This window comes from Musa acuminata, chromosome BXJ2-4 (assembly GCF_036884655.1).
Source record: "Musa acuminata AAA Group cultivar baxijiao chromosome BXJ2-4, Cavendish_Baxijiao_AAA, whole genome shotgun sequence".
Taxonomy (NCBI): domain Eukaryota; kingdom Viridiplantae; phylum Streptophyta; class Magnoliopsida; order Zingiberales; family Musaceae; genus Musa; species Musa acuminata.
In genome coordinates, this window is record NC_088341.1 from 7,081,792 (window position 1) to 7,100,623 (window position 18,832).

The 18,832-nt window shown below is 37.3% G+C and overlaps 3 protein-coding genes and 1 non-coding gene across 5 annotated transcripts; 2 read left to right on the forward strand and 2 right to left on the reverse strand.

Moving 5' to 3' along the window:
- Positions 1-304: 304 nt before the first annotated feature.
- On the reverse strand, positions 305-7,832 carry LOC103981029 (multiple RNA-binding domain-containing protein 1). 2 transcript variants are annotated; one of them, XM_009397602.3, is made up of 11 exons: positions 7,580-7,832; positions 6,853-6,953; positions 6,689-6,761; positions 5,809-6,096; positions 5,626-5,719; positions 4,592-5,370; positions 4,404-4,509; positions 3,307-3,362; positions 2,435-2,541; positions 2,234-2,321; positions 305-812 (listed from the first exon to the last, which is right to left on the reverse strand). In XM_009397602.3, exons 1-11 carry the CDS (start codon positions 7,772-7,774, stop codon positions 597-599), a joined length of 2,103 nt encoding a protein of 700 aa, XP_009395877.2. In that variant the 5' UTR covers positions 7,775-7,832; the 3' UTR covers positions 305-596. The 2 variants fall into 2 exon arrangements, with proteins under 2 accessions (XP_009395877.2, XP_009395878.2); XM_009397603.3 differs by having other exon boundaries at positions 5,932-6,096; positions 7,580-7,831.
- A 753-nt stretch (positions 7,833-8,585) lies between these two features.
- On the forward strand, positions 8,586-8,658 carry TRNAE-CUC (transfer RNA glutamic acid (anticodon CUC)). Its single transcript has one exon. It is a non-coding gene; the product is annotated as a tRNA-Glu (tRNA).
- Positions 8,659-10,145: 1,487 nt separating this feature from the next.
- Positions 10,146-13,461, reverse strand: LOC103981031 (glucan endo-1,3-beta-glucosidase 6). The gene is made up of 4 exons (XM_009397605.3): positions 13,334-13,461; positions 12,856-13,212; positions 10,510-11,563; positions 10,146-10,419 (listed from the first exon to the last, which is right to left on the reverse strand). Exons 2-4 carry the CDS (start codon positions 13,191-13,193, stop codon positions 10,309-10,311), a joined length of 1,503 nt encoding a protein of 500 aa, XP_009395880.2. The 5' UTR covers positions 13,194-13,212; positions 13,334-13,461; the 3' UTR covers positions 10,146-10,308.
- Positions 13,462-16,086: 2,625 nt separating this feature from the next.
- LOC135609774 (protein TIFY 3-like) lies at positions 16,087-18,425 on the forward strand. The gene is made up of 5 exons (XM_065103391.1): positions 16,087-16,314; positions 16,632-16,731; positions 16,824-17,085; positions 17,186-17,243; positions 18,073-18,425. Exons 1-5 carry the CDS (start codon positions 16,160-16,162, stop codon positions 18,155-18,157), a joined length of 660 nt encoding a protein of 219 aa, XP_064959463.1. The 5' UTR covers positions 16,087-16,159; the 3' UTR covers positions 18,158-18,425.
- The last annotated feature ends 407 nt before the right edge of the window (positions 18,426-18,832 follow it).

Sequence of the window (18,832 nt, forward strand, 5' to 3'; positions counted from 1 at the left end):
TAAATTAATTTCTTCATACATTAATTAACATTTACAACATGCTTTTCTTTTGATTAACATTTCGATTTAAAATAACGTGGACCAGATATGTTCAATATTTCTTTAGAATTCATATGCATCATCATCCAGGCATATCTGTCTAGCATTTTCCTTTTTGTCTTTTCCGATAGCCAACGGCAAACTCTCAGAAAAGTATTTCCACATACAAAATCAACAATCGATGATATATAGTCAGCCCCTCGGTTGGAGAATAAGAAATCCTGCATGCTAAAAGATGGTTTCCACATCAATCCTACTCTACATGGAAGATATGGATGAGATTGCATTCGTACTGAAAGTGAGAAGCAAGATGATCATGGTACATGTAGCTGCAATGAGAAGTTTCACTTATAAGCTGCTCCGTGGCAGCGTAATGTGAGGTTCCAAATGCTCAGCCATGCGTTTGTCGTCATAATATTGTTGGACCATGAAGTTACTGAAGGTCCTCGACACAACATACTTCATCTCACAAGTCTCGTATTTTCCTGTTGGAATCCAGATCTCGGTATATAGATGCAATGACTCATCATAGGATCACATGCAAGGCTGATAGCCGTCTACTTTGCAGCACTAGAGGATTCCATCTTGTTTGTAGGGACGGGAACAGAGGTGTCGGTTGCTGACTCATCTCGTCGCCATTGGAGGTGAGATTTCGTGTAATGTCTTTGGACAGGAACCTTCTTGTACAATTCAGGATACCGTGGCTGTGGAAGCTTCATAGAGGGCGGAGTCTGTGTCAAGGATCCTGGAGACATATCTGCCTTTGGCATTACCTGATAAAACAGCATGCAACAAGAATCACATGATGATCCATTAGCTATGCCTTTGATCTTTTGTCATTGCCATAGCAGATGTAGGTAAATCAATGTTATCGCATGAATACAATCATATTAATACAGCACAAAACAGTAGATGATAATTTGAAGTGAAGCTTTACTGAGGGCAAAGCTTTAGCATCCACCTGATAGAATTAACCTAGAAACTGCCAGGTTATAGGGGTGCATATAAAAGTTCTCTCCTCTAAAACTTCAACATACTTAACAAATATGAATGAATTATTATTGATTGCTCAGTGCAAATTTTCCTGTTTTGTAATGGTCAGTCTGTAAATGTGATGTCCGCTAAATTCTCACAAAAACTCAAGCTCAGAACGATCTATAATGAAGGTCAAATTCACAATACCAAGCAGAGTAAAAGAAAAATATCAGTCAAGTCAAAGCCTTTAAACATTATTTTTCCATCTATCCTCAACATTAAAATTCAACACAAAACTTCTGTATTTCAGTGACCTCAATATTTGAGACATTGCATCTTGTAATATATGCTACCAAAATTCCATCCAAAAAAATTGCGGGCGTGTGACTCTCTCGCAAAGTTTACTGGTAGAGCAATGTTTTCAAAAAGCGCTAGGCGCCAAAAGACGCCAAGGTCTCAAAACGCCCGATGTGCTAGGCGCTTGCCTCAGCACCCACCCGAGTGAAGCGAGACACTCCAAAACATTAAAAATTTTAAAATATATATTACGATTGATAAATATGATCATAAAAATAAAAATGACACAATATGATTTCTAACCGGTGCTAAACAGTTCCGAAGAGTGGAACAATATGGTGCTAAACAATTCTAAAGAAGAAATTGAGAAAGAGGAGTAATCGACGATTGTGGAGGAAGGAGAGGGCGGCGGACGAAGCTACGAATGAAGGCAACGACGAAAATAGGGTTTCACTTCGAGTTTGTCTCAGTGGGGTAAGCCCCGACGCCGGGGGGGGTGTTTTGTGTTAAGGTACATTGGTTCGATTAAACCAACTTGCTTGTTCAATCGAACCAGGCTCAAATCCTGACCAAATTTCACTTGGGTGCTTAGTCGAGACACTCAGCGCCTGAGCACATGCGAGTGCCCAAGTGACGCTTCATCGAAACGCCTTGCCCAGAGGTATTGCAAGGCGCTTGGGCCTCATCACACCTCATCCAAGAGCCTAAGCAAGCACCTTTTAGAAACACTACTGTAGAAGCATAACTGAGGTAACAACATGACCTTATCTACGAACTCCATATATCAAGTTATGGAAGAGCCAAATGGAATATATTTTTTCTTATGATGTAACATTAAGTCTCACCATATACCTTATACTATTTTTAGGCACAAACAATCTCAAACAACTGTAAATTCATGTATAATGCAATTTCACCATACCGTCAGTGTCCGAGAAAAGAATGAGGTCCCACTCAATGATATTGCCTTATCAACTGACCATTTGTTGGCAAAGACGATATATGCTTCCCTGGAAGACAAATATTAGGTAGGATGATCGACTTATTTCAGCATATAAAAGATGATCGATAGCATGTGTATATCTCTAAGAACAAGAACAAAGAAAATGAATAACAAAGTTACCCTTTTGGTTGACCAGTTGTCGTGTCAGTTAGCATAGTCACTTTAGCAATTGATCCACACTTCATAAAATGTGATAATAATGCTTCTCTTGATGCCGCAAAATGTACCTGAGTCACAGCACAAAAAGCATCAGACATCTATTGTCCTTATAGAGATATAGAGGCAAATAGTTCATCAAGCTTATTACTAACACCATGACCTTATTAACAAGAAATAATTAACATTAATAGCAATGTCAACTTGCAAACAGTAAAATATAATTGATGTAAACACTTAGAAAAGCATGATTTTTAAGAAAACTGAAAGAAAGACAACCAAAAATAAAAGAAACCCCACATGTAAAAAGTTGTGTGTATATTTTGGTTTAACCTTTTCCTTTCATCCTATCATTTCTCTGAGAATCTTAAAACAACTTCTATCCAGGATCTAATATCCTAATTCTAGGAAGTATAGCATACATGACAATAATCAGACCAATGAATGTACTGAAAACTAGATCATGCGTGCAGATACTTTTTTTAGGCATGCAGATTTTAACTTGTTAGAAACTTAGAATATTGTACAAACTGAGATACTCTCCATAAATCCATTAAAAAATAAATGAGAAATCCTATGGAGGCAAGCACAATTAGGTATCAGGAACTCTAAAGATCTACTGCATCCACATGCATTCCAGGCTTGCAGCTACACTTGAAGTGCTAATTAAAGTCTTAAGTCCAATTACATCTTTTGGTAAAAGTGCTGAGCAATCTGATATATTTTGTCCACCAAATTTCATGTTGACCACTGTGTGTTTGCATATGCCAAAATGAAACTAACATATTAAGAAATAAAGCTAGAAATGTAAACTCTGCTTGTTTTGCTGCGAGTACATTTGTGACAAAAACGGTCCTTGATTCAGCATCTTCCTTCAAGCTGTTCTGCAGACCTGCGAGAAGGAGATTAATTTGCAACAAACAGTTCAGAATGTGACACTTCAAGCTCAAACACTGATCAGAATACCATCCTAAGCCTATAAGAAATTCAGATCAACATAACTAGAATGCTCTCAAACACTGATCAGGATACCATTGTACACCTATATGATGTTAGAAGCAACATAAGAAGGTAATCCATTCTCAATAACCACTTAACAGAATGAGGGCTATTAAAGATTAACATGTTATGCCTATTAAAATAATATGAGAAACTGGAAAAAAAGATAATATAAGCAACAACAACCAAAAGAAAAAAGAATAATATATACACCACTGGAAAATAATCAAAGTCACTGGCACAACTGACATGGAAAATCTACAACACTGAACAAAAACAATCGATAGAATAAACAAGCAAAAATATGTTTTCCCAAAACCATCACAAAGATATAAATCCATCACTTGAAATATTTATCACATGTAATAGATATATTCTACAATATAACCATATGTTGAGCACTCGTTTTATGCATAATTGCACCCATAAGAAACAGTGTACAAATTGGTAGAAGATCAACAAAGTCATTGGACTAAATTCTGGCACTTGACTTTTTATGAGGCATGCCAGGAATAAGCATGCCAAAACCAAGAAAAAGCTGCACAAGTTGACAGAATAGAAGGCTAAAAGTCAAACATGTATCAGCAATATACTCTGACCATCTGACAATGACATGCAATACCTGAAGTACATAACTAGCTATAGTGATATGAATAATGCATGACTTATTATGAAATTAAAATTAAATGTGACGAGCAAAATCATGCATTAGGAACTTTAACAGCTCGAGCAATAGAGAATAAATTGTCACTACAGCTTCTTGGCTGATTAAAAACAGAAGCTGAATGAAGACAAAAAGCTGGCTGATGCCTTCAGCTTCACAATCTATAAAATATAGATGCAACAAACCATATAATTGAAATGATTCCAGAAAAATCTTCCATAGAGACATATTTCGAAAAGCAAAGTATCAAAAACAATGGCATTGTATGACCTGATGGTGGAACAGGTTTTGAGTTATTCAAATTTGCCTGCTTTGAACGGAGCATATGCATATCCTTCTCTACTTGATGTAGTTTTAATTTTAAATCAAGCATTTCCTGCACATAAAATTAAACAAGAATAAAAATGTCAATCGTTAGAAAATTCCATAAACTCGGCATGCCTTGTGTGATATCTTACATTTTGCACGGGCCTAGTTCCACTGTTTTCACTTGCATATTTAATGGACTTGGATTTATATAATGCTGAACTACCACTTGGAACTGCATTCTGCATTGCAGTTGTTGATGAAGTGTTCTCCTTCAACAGAGATTGAACTACTTTATCAGCAGGTGCTTTATGCTCACTCAAAGATCTCAATGAAGAGAGTTCCGGTTCTGGAAACATTCCGGTAGTCCTTTTTGCATTAGTTGCTAACTCATTTGACCTAGGCAAACATTGATGTTTAACAGGCAAGGACCCTTTTGTCCTGTGAAATGTGTCTTTATCTTGCAGAAAATTTTCCTCGCTGCCAGAAAGAGATGCTGAAGTGTTGCCACAAGTAGTACCATTATAATGTCTCTTCCTTTTTGATCTAACCAATTGATCAAGTGAGCCCTGGGTAGCATGCTCCTTTATATCATATCCCCCTGGATGATTGTTGGATATTATTTTTCCATGACCTTTATCAAGTACAGCAACCTTTTCGGTCTCGTCACTGATTAGTCTTGCATATGGCTTAACCAACATTGGCCTTGGATCTTGAAGTTCTTCTACATTATTGTTTATTTTTTCTCTTTTGACGATATGATGTTTTTCCACTCCCAATATAGACCCATCGTCTTTGCATGGTTTGCCTAGCCTATCCCAAACGTTACCACGAGGCCGAGCAATTTGAGCCTCTTCAACGACCACATTATTTGCAGAAAACCTCCTTTGAACATCACTTCTAATGGATAGATATTTAGGTTTAATATCCTCTGCAAGAATAAAAGATGCTGCCGATTATAAGATGCATATAGAAGCACTGCAAGATGTTAGACATTTATTTGTCTCTGTTAACCGCCTAGATATGCTTGAAATTTAATTTTGAAGCATTACTCAACAGTTGATAAGGAGTTTAGCAATTTCCTATTGGATTAAATAAAGAAGAACATTGTGATAATATATAAAGCAAACAAGCAAGAATTGCCTTTGATTTTCCAGAAGAAAGACAAGGAAGAAAGAATACTTGCCCCTAATAATTGGTTGTGAATTCTTCGCAACTTGTTCTGTCTCTGGCACATGCAAAGGTTGACAAGGCAATGCACTTGAATTGCTTTCAGCTATCTGTTCTACCATATGAATGGTGAAGTTAGATACTGCAGCCCCTTTAGAAATTAACATGATATCTAAGACAAAAGGCTTAGCCAATCAACCTTCTGCTGCTGACTTTCACCTTGTATGCGTTGCTCGCCACCAGAAAAAGTTTTAGGAGAGAACATCAAGCTAGCTTTCATATATAATTTCAATCCACTTTGATTTTTGTTGGTTAAACCCACCTTGTCATAAGCTGCACATGCTTGTTCCTGCGGTACATCTGTATGCACATCAACAGAAGGGCTATAACTGGGACACCAATCTTTACACCTCTCTGAATCTTCAATTTCGTTTGTGGAACTGAAGTTTCTGTTGTAGCTTGATGGATCACAAATACTGCCCATAGACTGAAATATAGATCACATACATGGAATGAATAATTGGAATGTTCGAGGCTAATTGAATTTAAATGAAATAACAAGTCTAGGATAGTCTAAATAATCTCATTAATGGATCTAGGCAGCAGGTAATAACTCAGGAGATGAACCTAACACCAAATTATTTCATTAGTCTTCAAAAATACATGCCATCGAAGTTTCATATTATCTAAAACAAGTATTTCAACTTAGAGGAGAAAAATAAACATTTCACTTCATTGAAAGCAATATTGCACTATCCATATAAGCAAATTCATTGACACCACATACATAATGATAATGCATATGAATTTATAATTATCTTTGTTCAGACAAATATATACCTATAAATTGCAGCCAACAATATGTTCAATACTCGTGTGTATATTTACATATATGGAACATGTGTGATTGTAGATTTACATATATTGCAGTCCTAGCAAGCATATAGTTAGCATCCTGTGGCTTGATTACACCTATGCAGGTAGCACAGAAGCCTAAGTTAACTGCATAAAACAACAAAGGCCTGAGCTTCAAAAGGCCTATTATTTTGTATTTTTCAACGAGCATGATTACTGATCACCTTGGTTTTTATGTCCAAAGAGTCGAGTTGCGGCTTTGAAACGTTTATTTGATCAGATAGATAATCCCAAAGCCTGCAAAAAACCATAATCAACATCGATAAGCAACAACAAGCACATAACATAACAACATACTAGTAGACAAACAATATAAAATTTGAAATACCATGCTACAAACTTTTCACTCTCATTGCCAAGAAATGCCTCCAGGTCATCTCGTGCTTGATTCTGATGTTTCCCATTGCAAACAAGAACTATGATGTACTCCTGGATAGTCAAACAGGACAAAAACTAAATGTGATTGATTCCCACCATACTGTGACACTGAACTTCAACAATGAAATTTAACCAAAAAAAAAAAAAAACAAATTAAATGACACGATTGTGGCGTGGTTTAACTAAATTGAAGACACCAATATACAGTACACCATTGAAGACACCTCGTAGCCGTCTGCAGCAATCAATACACTATAACAAAATACAAGGAGAGGCTAAATATGTTTTCTCCCTCATCCTAAAGGAAAAACGTTGGGTCTGTTGAACACTTTCTGAATGCAGTAATAACAAGATAAGCATGATGCATGCACTATGTTCAAGAAATCTATTATCGCACTCCGTGACGCCAATCTAATCATCAAGAAAGCTACGATTTGCATCCTGGTGCTAACTGAAAGGTCACAGTCCAGAGACCTTTCTCCACACGGCCCGCATAATCCAAACCCAACATTAGAACACAAACTGGAAGAAGGACGAAACTCCCACGCCGCCATCAATGGATCAAACAAAAACCCTACCCTTGCAATCTGGGTTCGCAACTAAGGGCATCGCTGGATGCACCACATCAACGACATCAAAATAGACTGGATAAGATGGGAGGTTGTGAAATCTTGTACCGTGAGGACATCATCGGAGTAGCTACCGAGGAACTCGAGGAGCTTCCTGGACACGGCGTCCCGGAGCGCGGACGCCTCCGGAGACCTACGATCCATCTTGAACGATCTCGGTTCGGACGAGAATACGTTCGCCTCCGCCCTCGCGGTCGCGGCCGCAGTCCCGGCCGGTGTATCGCGAGGGTTTCGCTCCGCCATTTCACTGCCTCCACCTCATTCTCTTGTTGCTTTTAACCTTCGTTTCTTGGATTTGCGTGCGTAGAGAAGTGGATTAATTGCATCGGTAGTGGTGGTAATTGAGACGAGCAAGACTTCCTTTACCGCTTTGGTTTTACCACGAAATGCAACCATCCTAATGATTGTTATTGTAGTGGGACCCACAAGAAATCCCCCGCAGAACCATATTCCGGTCCTTGGGAGGTAGATCGGTGGGTTCGGTCGAGAGACTTGCATCGTGCTATTATTACCCCCGAAAAAACGGCTATTATCATATTTAATCTCCATAATTTTAAATATAATATATAAAGGCCGATTTTCCTAGAGAAAGATCCAAACAATACGTCTAATTCGAAAATATCTAAAATATCTCTCATCAATTCTTTTCATTATTTTTTTTTATTTTTTTTATCAATTTTAAATTATTATAGTATTTTCATTTAACTCATTTTCTCATATTTCTTATATTTTTCTTGTGCTCATTTAAATATTTGTATTAACTTTTTTATTTACAATATTTATAATATTTTTATTAAAAATATTGACATCATATTTGTATTTTTATTGCTCTTAGGCTATTATGAAATCATATTTTTAGACTTGCAGCTTGGTTGATGTTAGGAGTCCATTCAAATCATTTACGATATTTTAATATATTTTAATAATATTTTTACTATGATGATCAAGAACTATAATAAATTATTTTTTATTCATATATTATTCTCATGTAATTGAAGTGTCCAAAACACGCAAATATAAATCATATAAAATTTATATAACCAACCTACAACGATCCGTTGTAGTCTAGTTGGTTAGGATACTCGGCTCTCACCCGAGAGACCCGGGTTCGAGTCCCGGCAACGGAATTCTCTTTTATGGTTTTATTCGTCTTTTTGTGGTTTGTTATTTCTTTTCGTGCAACATCCAACCTTTTTTGTTTCAGTTTTTTCTTTAACTTTTCGTTTATCCGTGTTTTGTTTTCCGCTATATGTGTTTTTCTAATGAACATTTTTTTATTTTGTCCCCGATTATTTTTTTAAAATATATTTTTTTATTATTTTCTACTTTGTTAGGGGAAAAAAAATTTGATGATGTCTAAGTTACAATGATATCTAAATTAGCTGCACATGATTTGGATCTGTATGTACGGAGCGTATGTCTTCGAATTATTATATATAGTTGTCTAAGTTACAATGATGTCTAAATTAGGTGCACGTGATTTGGATCTGTACGTACGTAGCACATGTCTTCGAATTATTATATATACGACCACTTATATAACTACATGTCTAGCAATTATTGTTAGAATTTTAAAGATCACACATGTATAATTAAATGTATTAAGTCATTATTTTGATTAGTCAAAATTAAAGTGATCTAATTAAAATAAAATTATTTAGTTAAGGGATATAATTATTATGAAAATTAATTACGTAGATACCGTCAGTCATATTTCTAACTTAATGACGAGATAAGTTAAAAATATGAAACTCTTGAGACATAATTATAGATTCATCAATTATGAATATAATCATAATTATATATTCATCAATTATGATTATAAATAAGGTTATGGTCCCCGATTGTAGTATCTAATGAAGTTTCTTTTTATCCGTCAAGACGGAATCGAAAGTTCTTAAGGATACTCTGTAATTAAAAGACCAAATTACCGATTAATTCAAAAAATACTCTAATGGATTCATCATGTACGCTTCCGTGCTAATATAATCCTTCATAAGTTTGATGAAAAGATTCTAAAATCTTGTTTTAGATCTATAAAACATGTTTGAATCAAAATTCGGTTTTGATTTTATAAAATAATTGTTTAATCCATATTTCATACGTTAAAGAACCAAACAATCATTAGTCGAGAATATTTCTCCTCTCATAGTGCAATGACTTGTTTTTCTTGTTTTAGTTTTTTTTACTTCTTCGTTTGTCTTTGATTTTGTTTTCTGCTTTATGTATTTGTAATGCACAATTGTATTTGCTTTTGTTTTTGTTTTCTACCTTAATATGTTAACTGGCCAGAGATTGTATCTATGGACGACATAGATTAGTTAAGATCACAGAGACCACAGAGAGTGCATGAATGAAAGCAATGTTGAATGTGTTTCGACTACTGAAACAAATGCAATTAAAATAGTCGCTGATCCGAAGGCTTCAGAGATAGTGGAGACTGCAAGTGCCATATCCTGAGATGCAGCTGAAGAAGCTTATGGCACCAAGTGGTCCTGAAATCCACCACTACCTGCTGATGACCTGAGTACAGGTTTACTGGCAAAATCATCAACCTTAAGATAAATTTGCACTCATGGAGGCCAGCTTTGTATCAAATGTGGATCTCAAACCATTGGTATGTAGCTCTGAACCAGACATTAGAAATCGTCCAAAGCTATCTTACTCTGCTTTGGTTTTATTGACAACATATTTTCCAATCACTTGTACAGAAAAGAAAAGGCAGCATGCTGAGCAAGATTGTTTTTGCAGCACCACCACATGGCTCCTTGATGATCTCATTCTATCTTGAAACTTATTCTCATGGTCACCATCTTGTTTAGTCTTTTGCATCTCAAGAGGTACTCATTGATCTCCATGAAGCAGGGAGTGTGGCTGCAAATTGGAGACTGCATTTTGATAGAATAAAAATGTCAAAGTAGTGTCCAAATCACTTGAAGAAATACAGACAACACCAGAAGGGCTCTGTGATCTCTCACTCGCGGAAGATTCCATGACATCCCAGAATCCGCCACAATCATGATCTCAAACCTGCAAGTTCCTGTAGTTGGATCTTTCTCCGTGATCGTTGCCAAGTTCGAAAAATCACAAGCTACAGCGTCCTGATCGTTCTTCTGGTAGAAACTATTGAATGCATACGAAATGTTGCCTTGTGCATCCAAGTTACCACATGAAGTGTTGTAGCCCAGGCTGGTGCAGTCGGCATTGGCACAGGCATAGCTTACACTTGGAGCGATCCTGGAATCATCAAGGTTGACTGAAGGCTTGAGGACGCACCATTTCTTGTCAAGATATTGAACATTCAGAGCTCGAACCAATCCTCCGGACTTCGTCGTCCCAAGATTCAGTTGATACTTTGGTAAACCATCATAAGTGAAAATTCCCCAGTGCCGTTCAAAATTTCCTGGCTGGATGCTCTTTTCATCTTCGTCGATCAAACTGAAAAGGTATGCATCTATTGGTCCTGGTCTCACTGGCGTGCCCTGCCCCATCAGGATGTGGTTCATGAATCCCTGATTGAATCGTTGAGCATACTGAGGGTTTGCATTCATATCTCCATCTGTTGGCCAGCCGATCTCTCCAACAATGACAGGGAGATTTCCGTATCCATTTTTCTTCAGGGCCCAGATGAGAGTATCATGGTTTGCATCAAACATATTGGTGTAACTAGTTGTACCATCAATGACAGGGGAAGAATTTCCCTCGAAGAAAGCATAATCCACTGGGAAGTTTGGATCGCTGTAGAGGCTGATGAAAGGGTAAATGTTGACGGTGAAGGGGGCAGCATTGTCGCTGAGGAACTTAACAATAGCAAGCATGAGATCACGGATATCAGAACGGAAGTCCCCATCAGATGGTCGGCCACTTGATGACTCGTAAACATCGGCATTAAGAGGGATAGTAACTTTGACCTGGCTGCTCAGACCAGCTTTGGTTAGAGCTCCTTGAACATTTTGGAGGGCTGGAAAGGTGGTCTGCAGAAAGCTCCCGTTGTATGTTTGCAAGAAAGGTTCATTTCCAACTGCAACATACCTTTTGACAGCAAATTTCAGATAAGAGAATCATTACTAATATTTAGGATAAAAAAATATTTTGAAGGTTTACTAATCTCCATTTCAAAATATTGAATCAATTTATTACATGCTAAAACATATGGAGTTCAAGCTTCCAAGTGAAACTGAGAGTTGAGAAATGTCAATCTAAGCAGCAGTACTCTTGATCTTATCTAATAAGTAATACAAACAATTGTGGATGCTTTGCATGTACAGACTACAATGCAAATTGAAGAAAATCTAAGTCCGCATGTTCTTCGGCAACCTAATTGTGCAGTTCCATACATATTTTTCAGTCATGGACTCGGAAAAGAAGTTGATATTAGCACTATCGGTTTACTCTTTTGTAGATCGTTGCTCTTTGAAACCTAAACCACTATAAACATGAAAAATATGCTTAATATGTGATGCAGATTAATATTTGCAAGACATCTTCATTTGATTGAAGCACACAGGAGGAACTAGCTAATTGGATAGCACCATTGATCCAGTTAAATGAACATTGGTGTAGGCTTTTACCTGATAAAGAGACGAGAAAAGGAAAGGTGGTTCATGACAAGAACATGGATGCTCCAGAAAAGGAAGAAAAAAAGGTTTTACCACACTTACGGAACTGAAGCAAATTATGAGATCCGGAAAGGTACCTACAATTCATTTTATTGAAACCTAAGCTTCAGAGATGAAATTTTAGCAGTCCACAGCAACCTTTCTCCTAGCTGAAGAAAACACTCAGATCTAGAGGAAATACAATACAGACCGAGGACTAAAACAAAGTGAATTTGTGCTCAGAATGGAGATGTCAAGGTGATATGCCCTTCAAACTGCACATCAGCTCTCAATCAGGTTTGTTCTGTTTAACATACTAAAACCCTAATCTCAATGCCTGTCTCGATTATGTATGTTCATAGATAAATTTTCTTTTAGCAGTCCACAATAAATAATGGCTTTCTGTTGATATTCATTTTGCCTAGCTGCAGGAAACACTCTCAGATCTAGAGGAAATACAATACTGTTGAGGACTAAAACTAAGTGATTTAAACTCAGAATGGAGATCTCAAGTTGGTTTGCACTTCAAACTGCAGATCAGCTCTCAATTAGGCATGTTCTGCTTCGAATACTAAAACCCTAATATCAATACCCCTCTTTTTATACAGGAAAGCATGGGAACCGGAAAGCTGATCATTTTTCCCTTTTTTGAGCATCCACAAGAGTTAGAAAAAGAAACCACACAGACTAAGCATGATAGAACAGAATCTAAGGAAGAAAAAGCACCTGATGTTCACACCATCATTGATGTATTCCGAGACATTCTTAGATACCCAGTTCTGTGCTGCCTTCGTACTGGCGGCCAGCACCGCAAGCATGTCATTAGGGATGCCAACCATCACCTCCAAACCACTCTTTTTCAGTGCATTCAAAAGCCCCTCATCAGCATCAAACAACTTCACCTTCTGAAAGCCATTGTTCTTGAGCATCTGAACCACTGTGTTTGGTGGAATAGGGTGGCTTGTCTGTGTCCCCCAGTTAGCTCCAATCCCACCCACACAAACCACAAAACAAAGCCAACAAATCATCCTAAAACCCACTGAAAACCACTCCATATTCCCCATAAATCCAGCTCTCAGATTTCTATACCACACATGAAATATAAAACCATTTTCAGAACAGCAAACAAGCTCTATCTTAGTACAAAAATCAAGTAAAAAAGACAGTAGCTTTTCAAGATGCAAAGAGGGAAAGAAAACCAGACATGGAGCTACACCAGGGACTGAGGTAGTTCGAAAGAGCTCATGGTTGTCTTAAAGATCTATTTCACAGCAATAGACAGAAACAGGGATGCGATGAAGCAATGCGACACTGAAGAAGCTACAGGGAAATAGAAAAAGGTGAGCGAATTTTCGAAAAAGCCCTTCAGTTTGGGAATCTTCCACTCCCAATTTTAAAAATTTCGGTAGAATATTAATACATAAAAAAATTATTTTATCTTTATCTCCATTGGAACCTCCCATATTGATTATAGTCATCCTCATATATATATATATATATATATATATATATATATATATATATATATAGTTGGAGAAATCTAAACTATTATCATAGAGAATCTTAGCTGTTATCATGCCCTCGCAATATGGTGCTCCTGTCAAGGATGTCGATATTCAATCGATGCGATAAAAATAGTTTACGGGCTAGAAGCTTTGTAAGTGAGTCTGCTAGTTCATCAGCCATATGTACGTGAAAAACACGTAGTTGATGTCTGACAACTTGCTCTCGTACGAAATGAAAGTCGATAGTTATATGTTTCATGAGTGAGTGGAATACTGGATTGGCGCATAGGTACGTGGCACCAACATTATCACAATATATTGTAGGAGTAGAGGTGGAGTTGATGTCAAGTTCTTTGAGTAGATTCATAACCCAATTGAATTCTGCAGTAGCAATTGCAATAGATGATATTCAACTTCAGTTGTAGATCGTATAACTGTCTTTTACTTATTAGAACTCCAATTTATTAGATTAACTCCAAGAAGGAGCATCGATTGATTGACAATTTACGAGGTGAAGGAGGGTGATCGACGAAGAGGGCGATGATCGACAAGATATGATAATTTAAAAAAAATTTAAATTAAAATGCTTTACGATAAATTTCAAAATTTATTAAAAAAATTCGTCCAAGAAAGATTCTTTTACTGTACACACACTATTCTAAAAGCACCTACCTCACTCCTGCTGACACTGGCTCTGAATATAAAAACAAGTCAAACAGAAGCAGCTGAAAGAGGGTTTTAGATAACATTGAAGCATGTTCAAAACACCAAACAGGCCTTAAACTCACAGCTAAACAGCACAGCATGCTGTCTCATACCAGCAGCCACTACAGAGATGAAAGAACAATCGATACAGAATCTTCTTTTGGTGGGTAATTATCATCTTTAAAGTTTATATAATGGCAAAAAGTTGAACTTTGTTTCTGTGGCTTATATTTTAGAGTGCTGCTCATCACCTACAGTGTATTCTATATCTTCCCACTGGGTGTTGGATATAACAAGATAATTCTTTTAAGTTAAGGTGCTCGAAAATGTATATCTTTTCCACTCTCTTTTGAAGGAAAAGGTGAGGGCTCAAATCAGTACTACCACATTTAGTGATCTAATGATCACTAAAGCCCATCATCAATGTAAGTCTTAGTGGAGTTCAGACAGTTTTTTTTTTTTCCTTTTTTAAACAACATTTCAGCACATATCCCTGAATTCAGTAATTTTTATAATTCTTTCTTTAAATTTAAGTTTAAAAATCAATTTTCCTATAAAAAAATCTTTTATTTTTTATATTTCTAAAAAAGGTATCCTTTTTTTATTTTTCTCGAACAATATTCTTAATTAAAAAATAATTTAAAATATCCCTTAAAAGGTTTTCTCAACAATTTTTTCTGTTCTTTTTTTTTACAAGTTTTCAACCATTACAATATTTTCATTCGGCTCGTTTATAGTATTTTATTGATATATTAAAAATACTATAAATATCATTGAAAAACATCATAAATGACATAAAATCGTACCTCTTTGATTATCATCGCTCATACATTATTACAATATCATATTTTCAAATTTATAATTTATTTAGTTGAGGCTAAAAGTTTATTTTGATCATTTATAATATTTTTGTGTAAATTTTATGATTTTTTTATGATGATCAAAATACTATAATAAACCAAAACACTATAACAAGTGTGAAAAATTTTAAGATATAATTTAAATATTTTTTAAATAGAGGATACCATTTGAAAAATAAAATAAAATAAAGAGTTAATATTGAAAAAAATGAATGTTAGGTTTTAATTAGGCAAGATTTTTGCATTCCTGTTAATCTAACACTCAAAGTGATTGGTTCGTTGGGCTAATGTATCTTTAATCACGAACACGGCATCGGCGAAGCACGCATCTCAAAGTTAGCGACGAACCACTCGGGAACTTGGCACGAATCTTGACACACCCATCCCCCATCGCTCGGTGCGGTCGGGTTCCACAGGTGGCACCGAGCATCTATGCCCGTTGGGGACCACGCATCACAGCCAATCAACCTCGCCCTCTCCGGCTCTGATGGGCCCCATTAGTGTATGGATTTGTGGGGCGCCTAATATTTATTCCTCTGCAAACGTTTAATTAATGAGCTAATTTGCCTGATCCTATTTGGACCCGCCAAGGGGAAGATGGTGACCTGGAGTGTTAACGGGTTAAATCCATCTAGAAAATAAACCCGAATCCAATAAAAAGGAGCCAACAGTCATGATACGCTGAGTCAGCATCAAATCTTATGCGGACGATCGAGTTTTGCGGGTCTACGCTCGATAAATCCAATAACCCTATAGTTTTTAAGCTTGTGGATCCCAACCCGTAAAATTGAATCGGTCCGAATCCGAATCGTGATCTCGATTTCCCACATGCGTCAAAGAATAATAACACGTTAAAGAATTGCCTCCACCACTCGTCGTCTCCCCTCTTTTAGCCACTTCTTTTCCTTCTTCTCTTCGTCTTGTTCCTCGTCTTCTTCTGCAGTCTTCCAAGAGGAGAAGATGCATGCGCGTATGGATATCCTCAAGGCGCAGAGCCAACCGGCCTCCGGTGATCGATCCGAGGTCGATTCCGAGAAGAAGGAGGCGAAGGAGGAGGAGAGCGCAGTCCATCTCTCCCTCAGTGGCTCCGCCGCCGCCACCGAGGTCGGCATCAGGTAAGGCATGCTCCGATTCACAACAAAATTGAGCTTTGGGTCAATTGTATTGCGAATACATAGATAAAAGAACCATCTTTTCGGGTTCAATTTGATTTTTTGGGATTGGAACGTCTATGGTGGTCATAATTTTTGAGGAGTCGAGTAGATTAGGTTGATTCAATCGCTTTGTGAAACGTACGGGGTTAAATTGTAACAAGATCCTCTCCCACTTCACTGGATCTAACAATTTTCTACTGCTTAATTGGTGAAAGTTTCTTCTTTGATGCGTGTGCATTGAGAATGTTTACTCAATTGTTTTGTGGATGTTGTTTGAGGAACTTGCCGACACCGAAGCCGAGCCCTCCGGCGACCTCGCAGCTCATTATGTTTTATGGCGGAGCTGTCAACGTCTACGATGCCGTCCCTCCGGAAAAGGTGAGCCTTTTAGTCAGATCTATTTTCGCATGGTGGCTTCTGTGTCATGTGTTCTTAGTACCTGAGCTTAGTTCTGTTGGATACTGCAACAGGCACAGGCCATCATGCTCATCGCTGCAGCCACGGCGGTGGTGGCGAGGGCTGCCGCCAATAACACTGCTGCTGTGGCTGCTATCGCCAAGCCCCCCGTGGTAGTTGGTCCAACTGCTGCCACAACTGCAGCTGCGGTGCCGGCTGCACCAGTGCTCACGAGGACTCTGTCATTTCTCAGCTCTTCAGCTGCGTCGAATGGTGCACCGACGCAGCCCCAACTTGCTCCCAACCCTAGCAGTCCTCTCTGCAAGCTGCAAGCTGGTCAAGCCACCTTCTTCCTTTGTTCTTAGTAGCTACTGATGCATCGATTTTACGTTTATGCTTTGACTTATTGGAATTGATAATTTTCATTTTTACGCAGAGCTCCCAATTGCAAGGAGGCACTCACTTCAGCGCTTCTTGGAGAAACGTCATGACAGGTAATTCCTTCAACCTCTCAGTAAAAAAGAGGTAAGAATCAATCTCTCCTCTTTTATGGATAAAGAGGAGAAACAAGAAATGCTGAAATATCCTTCTCCTCAACCTTCCAGAGCGAAAGAGATAGGAAATTTGAAAGAAATCATTCCTCCCTTTCTCGTGTTTCTTTCCTATTTTCTGCAGTGAAATGAGAGTTACTGTCAACGTAAACAGACTTTTAATAAGAAACTCTTTTGACAAATTAGTGTGGTTCTCTAATTCTACCAGACGGATCAATTTGCAATTGTTGGACCATGATAAAGTGTTTATGATGATTAAATTTGTGGATTGTGGTGAAACTTAAAAGTGCTCTCAAACACAATTGACAAAGAAAGGAAAAGGACGAAACGGAAACCACCTTTAGGGTGTTTATATTGTAATAGATTCCGGCATTTGGAACCTAGGACATCAGTTTTTTCCTGCTGGTCATTGCATGGGCTTGTATTAGTAACATTATTTATTTTTCTTTTTAGCGTGAATCACTTTTCCATAATTCCATTTTTTCTGCTGCCCTCCTTTTCTTTTGATTCTCACAAAGCAGTTAAAGCTTACCTCACATTGAGGTAAGAAAATCTTTCACACAGAAAGCACTTACCCATCATAAAGATATCTCATGCGCATATGTGAAGTTGATACTTTGGTTTTTCTCCTTTATCTGAGGTGCTTTGATTTCCTTAATAAATTATCTGTGGTATCAGTACTGCACTCTTTCTTCACAGTTTAAAAGCGCTTGATTCGTTCATCCCTTTAGACCTCAAACTTAGTGAAGATTTCTAATATCTGCTTGAGCAGGGTGGCGAGCAAAGCACCCTATGCATCCGTCAAGCCCTCGGACGATGTGGATGTGGCTTCTGAGGGACAGCCCCAACTCATTTGATCACTTTCTAATGGTTGTACGTATCTGGAATCTCATAGGCAACCATGCATTGACGTCTTGTTGTAAGCTACTGTGTTTAACTTGTAGTAGATCGATGAACTTTGTGTGTGATATGTAGTTCTGAATGGCTATCTGTCTTTGTATTGCCAGTCCATAATGCTTATGTGATGATGCTTCAGAACTGGAGGCCCTCTAAATTGTTCTCTGAAACCTTGTTTACTGTGAATTGAATTCTGGAAAATGGGATTTTATTAATCATATTTTTGTATTTCTCTTGTTTGCAACAATGAGTTAATAGATTTGACTTAGAAATCTCTTGTTTTTGTCTGGAGTGTCAAGCGACGAAAAACAAATCATGTGACTTAAGAGTTGCATATGGATGAAATTTGCTTATTTAAGATAGACTATTTCCTTAATGCTAAATTAATGTAAAGCTTCAATTTTCTTCTATTGTAGCATAATTCTTCTGTCATCGGTGCAATCTAGATCTCGACTAAATTTAACTGATTTTTTTTTTCTTTTTTGAAGTATTTGATTTGTATATCGAATGAAATGTATACAGCAAAACAATAACTCAATTTATTTGTTGAATTTTTTGCTAACATCAAAGAACTTAGTTCATCTTTTGTTTTGTCCCAAACACAAATCACTTTCAGTTGGAACTGAATTTTGAAT

Bases quoted from the DNA above. Each gene is read 5' to 3' on its own strand.
- LOC135609774 (XM_065103391.1), top strand. From the start codon at position 16,160: ATGCATGCGCGTATGGATATCCTCAAGGCGCAGAGCCAACCGGCCTCC. The intron at 16,732-16,823 runs GTGAGCCTTTTA...ATACTGCAACAG, and splicing joins ATGCCGTCCCTCCGGAAAAG to GCACAGGCCATCATGCTCAT. The intron at 17,086-17,185 runs GTCAAGCCACCT...ATTTTTACGCAG, and splicing joins TCTCTGCAAGCTGCAAGCTG to AGCTCCCAATTGCAAGGAGG.
- LOC103981029 (XM_009397602.3), bottom strand. From the start codon at position 7,774: ATGGCGGAGCGAAACCCTCGCGATACACCGGCCGGGACTGCGGCCGCG. The intron at 6,762-6,852 runs GTATTTCAAATT...GGTTTTTTGCAG, and splicing joins AGTGAAAAGTTTGTAGCATG to GCTTTGGGATTATCTATCTG. The intron at 6,097-6,688 runs GTGATCAGTAAT...TCTATATTTCAG, and splicing joins CTTTGGACATAAAAACCAAG to TCTATGGGCAGTATTTGTGA.
- LOC103981031 (XM_009397605.3), bottom strand. From the start codon at position 13,193: ATGGGGAATATGGAGTGGTTTTCAGTGGGTTTTAGGATGATTTGTTGG. The intron at 11,564-12,855 runs GTGCTTTTTCTT...TGCTGTCAAAAG, and splicing joins AATGATGGTGTGAACATCAG to GTATGTTGCAGTTGGAAATG. The intron at 10,420-10,509 runs GTGAGAGATCAC...ATCAAAATGCAG, and splicing joins TGTCATGGAATCTTCCGCGA to TCTCCAATTTGCAGCCACAC.